General features: G+C 44.4%; 2 protein-coding genes and 1 long non-coding RNA gene across 3 annotated transcripts; 2 read left to right on the top strand and 1 right to left on the bottom strand.

Annotated features, from left to right (window-relative positions):
* Positions 1–608: 608 nt before the first annotated feature.
* Positions 609–1,426, top strand: LOC113217898 (ctenidin-1-like). Its single transcript, XM_026437983.2, has 2 exons — positions 609–691; positions 768–1,426. Exons 1-2 carry the CDS (start codon positions 674–676, stop codon positions 1,101–1,103), a joined length of 354 nt encoding a protein of 117 aa, XP_026293768.1. The 5' UTR covers positions 609–673; the 3' UTR covers positions 1,104–1,426.
* Positions 1,427–2,272: 846 nt separating this feature from the next.
* On the bottom strand, positions 2,273–4,211 carry LOC127750983 (uncharacterized). The gene is made up of 2 exons (XR_008011933.1): positions 3,593–4,211; positions 2,273–2,612 (listed from the first exon to the last, which is right to left on the bottom strand). It is a non-coding gene; the product is annotated as an uncharacterized LOC127750983 (long non-coding RNA).
* A 133-nt stretch (positions 4,212–4,344) lies between these two features.
* On the top strand, positions 4,345–5,099 carry LOC113217892 (antifungal protein; the record flags this gene model as incomplete). Its single annotated transcript, XM_026437976.2, is given in 2 exon segments — positions 4,345–4,499; positions 4,885–5,099. Coding segments are annotated over 2 exon segments (230 nt in total), but the record flags the coding sequence as incomplete, so codon positions are not given.

Below are 5,099 nucleotides of genomic sequence, written 5' to 3'. Positions count from 1 at the left end.
GGTTTTGTTAACGCCCTAACTTGAACCATCTAGGAGCTCGGGATTGTTTTTTACAGATTTGGCAAAAGTCAATGTTGAAGGACTTTTCGCATAAAATATAAGCTTGCAGCTCCCCTTATTAACGGCCGTGCTCTTCAAAGCAGAACGGTCAGGTGCCACGGTGCCACCTTGTTCCAGTATTTCCTCGTCTACGCGAAGCGCCTAAGCAAGCCCGTAGGGACGCTAGAAAACTGAAATTTAGCGAAGACGTTAAGAGGTAGAGGGGGAGGGGGCGGGGGACATCCTAGCTTTTAGTTAAATCCACCTGCGGACCCACCAGCAAAAAGCGCCTCGACCAGTGGGTACCTCCAAGACAAGATCGCGCAGAAAGCGACTGGGCAAAAATTTACTGCAAGAATCTAGGAGCTACGTGGGTTTTTTCAAATATGTAAATAAATGGGAAGCGTGGTGCATAACCTTGTGCCAAAGTGCAATATTAACGCTTTCAATACAATAATAGCGTTCACGGGGGTCTGGATCTGAACAGTCAACTAATGGTGCTGTGGATTAGTGTATCTCCCTGTCGAGCCCTGGAGCAGCTTCCGTGCCGTGATAAGGCGACCAGCCGCTGTATATAACGCTCCACAGACCAGTGGTCCGGCACCGTTGTGCGAGCAGCGTCGTCGGGACAACCATGAAGTTCTTTGCTCAGGTAAGAGTGAGCGGCCGAATATCGAGGCCTGCAACGCCCTTTCGTTTGACTAACTATAGCCCTTTTCTCATTCTAGGTCGTTGTGGTGCTGGCAGTCGCCGTGGCTTTGGGTTCAGCCTTTGGGGTCCCCTTTATTCCCGGAGGACAACTTGGAGGAGCAGGATTTGGCGGGGCAGGATTCGGCGGGGCAGGAGGCATAGGTCTCGGCGGCGTTGGAGGCCAATACGCGGCGGGTGGCGGCAATGGCTACAACCAGGGCGCAAGTTACAATCAGGGACAGCAGTCGCAGGACAGTGCACTGCTGATTGCGACCAACCACCAGCAATCCTCTGGAGCGGCAGGAAACCAATACGGCCAGGGAGGCCAAAACTTCTATCAAAACGGCGGGGGTTTCGCAGGCCTCCCGGGCTAGGTCGGAATATCCGAGCGAAGAATAAACTAAAGTGAACTAAAGTAAAAAAAAAAAGTTGGAGTTAATCTTGTTCTAAACACGGCTTTACACCTCAAGAAATTTATCACATCAACGGATTGCCAAACACATCACTGTGAAGAATAACCTTGTAAAATATACATTTGTCGATATTCTTATGTACAAAGTATGTTGCAAATTCGCAACAGTCCATTCTTGTCGATCAAAGCCAAGTCGATACAGTATTTCTTATTCTTACTTGTATTTCTTATTCCCACGGATTTAATGATTAAAATTATTTGCACACATTTGTGCGTTGAATTTAACTTTTTTTATGCATTACTTTCTGCATTTCTGCGCCATCAAATTCCTTCAAAACGAAACGTAGTTTGAAGATAGCGTGGACATTTGCACAAAAACATACAAATTTACCATTTCAAATTGTGGTTTTACAACATTCAAAGTTTTCCCGTAGGCCTACGACTATTTCCCACAGTGATTAACTGATGTGACTGCATTTTATTACCGATACCCGTTATTTGCTACTTCATCAAATCAAAGAAAAACTCTGTCAATTCAAATGTGTACATTGTATACTTTAAATAAAGCGTGCATGGCAAGTATACACTTCTAAAAGCGTACATAGCAATGTACGCCTTTAAAAATGAGTACATGCCCACGTACGGCCATGTATACGCTTTTATAAATGCGTGCATGGCCCTGTACGCTTTTAAGAATGTATACATACCAAGGTACGCAATTTATAAATGCGTGCATGGCCCTGTACGCTTTTATAAATGTATACATACCAAAGTACGCATTTATAAATGCGTGCATGGCATGTACGCATTAATTAAAGTATACATGTCATGTACGCTCTCTTTAAAGTATACAATGTACGCATTTGAATTGACAGAGAAGGCTTGGATCTTGTTCATGAAAGTATGGGCCCGACGAATTGCTCTCCTTCATTTCATGTGTGCTCTATGGCCCTGTTACACTCCTTTCTATTGATAACATATTGGTCACACACTGCTTTGGGTGAGACATATTGGCACGTAGTTTAAAGTGTTTTAAAATGTCAAATTTTGAGAGTATACTCTTAATCATGTATACATGATGAATCTCCCAGGTACTGTTTTGGACTAATTTAAAATAAAAGCAGTAGAGAAAACAGTTTTTTTCGTAATTTTTATAATAAATAATTTTAGAAATATCACACTACACGTACATTAAAAATCACAGGAAACACCGGCAACATAATAAATGAGTGCACGGTCGATTAAAACAGGATCGTCGCAACAGTCGCTCTCAGACAAAAAGCCCTATCAATGTAATATGCAGTCATGTCTACGACCGCAGGCGCTTGAAACCAGAAGTGCGCTGGGGGGCGGGCCGGGCCGCAGCAGGGCGACCCGCGTGATGAGGCGTTATATGGTGCCCGTGGCCAGCGTGCCCCACCTGTGGCAGCGGGATGGCCAGCGCCACCGCGAGGACCAGCAGCAGCAGTAACTTAACAAAAACAAAACAATATTGATAGTCTGGGGTATTTCAAGTGTTTGTGTTAACAAATTTGAGTTCAGTATCGACATTTTGGAAAGGTATAACAACGAACATGTCTGTCCACCGCTCAGATTTTGAGACAAGCAGCCAACAAAACTAATCAAAAATTTATTTACAGAAGCTCACGGAGCATTAGGGTAAGATGCTCTCTGATGGCCACCTTAAGAATGGGCCTGCCCAATGATGGCCACCCCTTTTTCTTGTAATGTAGACAACGATGTGAAGTAGTTTGGCTTATTATGGCCAAGTGGGGACCTGACTAGAACACAACTTCAAGGCCAAGATTGGAAAGTGTCCAGATTGGCTCGAAATCGAGAAAAGTGGCAATCAATGGACAGTGGCCACATTAGGGCACCTTACACTGTAAAAAGCTTACGAACTAAATACTTTGCAAGGTTACGAACAATTTTCGTTCTTTGTATTGCAAAGAAATTGTTCGTATTGCAAAGCGATTGTTTGTAAAGCTAGACGGGTCTTACGAACAAACGGTTTGCATTACGAACTATTTGTTCGTAAGCTTACAAACAATTAGTTCGTAATACAACGCTTGAAAATCCTTCGTAAGCTACGAACGTTTTGGTTTGCATTACGAACCTATAGTTCGTAAGCAATTTACAGTGTACCCTACCGCATATTTAACACAAGGATAAGTTCCCAGTTTCAAATAAAAGCGCACCGCTTGAGGTCACGCGAAGCGGCCGACTGATAAAGAACCTCAACCTTGATGTTTATGTGACTGGCCTGGCTGGGGGTCGTCACCAAATAGTGTGAACGCTGAAAGAACAGTGCTCTGGCGGCCGAAGCACAGAACTCGCGGTCCGAATGATACAAAACATGTTCGCATAAAAGCGAGTGCCAAGAAATAGTCACTTTAATTTACAGGAAGGGCAATAAGCAATGGGAGTCGTTGCTCTGGTAAATTCTCTCACCGACAGAATCCTCGCCACGGCCATGTTGAGTGTCTCTGACGACGAGGTATCAGGGGGTCCTGGCTGCTCCCGTCCGCACCGACGCCTGGATCGCTAATGGCGAGCGCCACCCGCAGCCAGGTCTGATATACCATCGAAACACCGTGCGTCCAGGGAGCGGGGGAGACTCACGGCAAAAGAAACGGTTTCACAAACTTATTCACCCGAATTGCTATGATATCTGTAGTTTGTTATGAGAATTTGTTCCTTCATTTATTATGAGCGGCAAAACAGCAGCAATATCACGCAGAATCCAACTAATTCGCCTTTTCCCGTGCGCCAGAATACTCTATGGGTCCTTTAACTATATGCAACACAATTTCTGTGAATGATATGGCTATCATATTTTCTATGCATGCCACAATTGTCACACATTTTTGTGAAGGTTGTACGCACTTCTGAGTGTTCAAACGTCACACACTTGTATTTGTAGGGTTCTCTCTCTACCCTCAAAATCTGATTATTTTACAGTCTTGGTGAATTGCGCGTTTTCTTGGCAAATAGATAAGATATACAAATAACAAATATTCTTGGTAAAAATAGGGGTGCCGTCATGGCTTTGGTAGTCTGGGGAATTTTATCGTATACGAGTCTACAGTTGTGAAGATGAGTTCTCGCGATTGTTTACTGATGAAGTATTTTTTATTGTTTTGTTTTCTGCAACTTTCGTGGTATGCAGTGCAATGCCATTGATGGCCGCTATGGGAGGCCCCTGATATCAGAGGGCCAGTTTAACCCATCCCCACCACCCGTTCCCTGCTTTGAATATAAAAGCGGAGACGCCAGCATCACAGTATCAGTAGACTCCCAAACAACAGCAGCCGATCTACTAGTTGACAGCTTCAGAATCAACATGAAGGTCCTCATTGTAAGTAGCAAACCAGCGCTAAAGACATTAAAGTAGAACAAAGATCGAAATTTCGACGGCAGAGGCCGTTATTACTAAGTTTTGAGGAACAAATGTCCACCACTTTTAGAGCAATTTCAGACGGTAATATCACAGTTTTTATTAAAACACTGCAGGTTGTAGAGCAAGTGGTCAACTTATACAAGCTATTTTACTTGAAAAACCGCGAATGGTTCGTGTTTAGCATTTCATATATATTCTTGAATACTCAATCCGAGATTTAAATATGTCAAAGTTACATCGCGGACATTAATTTCCACGGGCGTGTGACATCCGTGCACTGAGATAATTTCTTAAGTTTCTTTTACAAAAGTGAAGAAGTTTACAGTTTGTGACCCTTTTATAGGTTATGGCTCTGGCTGCACTGGCACTGGCCAGCGCGGCCCCAGGTGGCGGCAGCTACGGAGGTGGACAAGGTAGCTACGGAAACCTTGGTCAGGACGGACACGGTATCAACCACGGAAGCCACAGCAACCTCGGCCAGGACGGACACGGCGTTCACCACAGCAACCTAGGCCAAGACGGACACGGCATCCAACACAGCAACCTCGGCCAGGACGG

This window comes from Frankliniella occidentalis, unplaced genomic scaffold (assembly GCF_000697945.3).
Source record: "Frankliniella occidentalis isolate FOCC.00 unplaced genomic scaffold, Focc_3.1 Scaffold304, whole genome shotgun sequence".
Taxonomy (NCBI): domain Eukaryota; kingdom Metazoa; phylum Arthropoda; class Insecta; order Thysanoptera; family Thripidae; genus Frankliniella; species Frankliniella occidentalis.
Note: the sequence above shows the minus strand (reverse complement) of the source record. Positions and strands in the feature narration are given on the sequence as shown.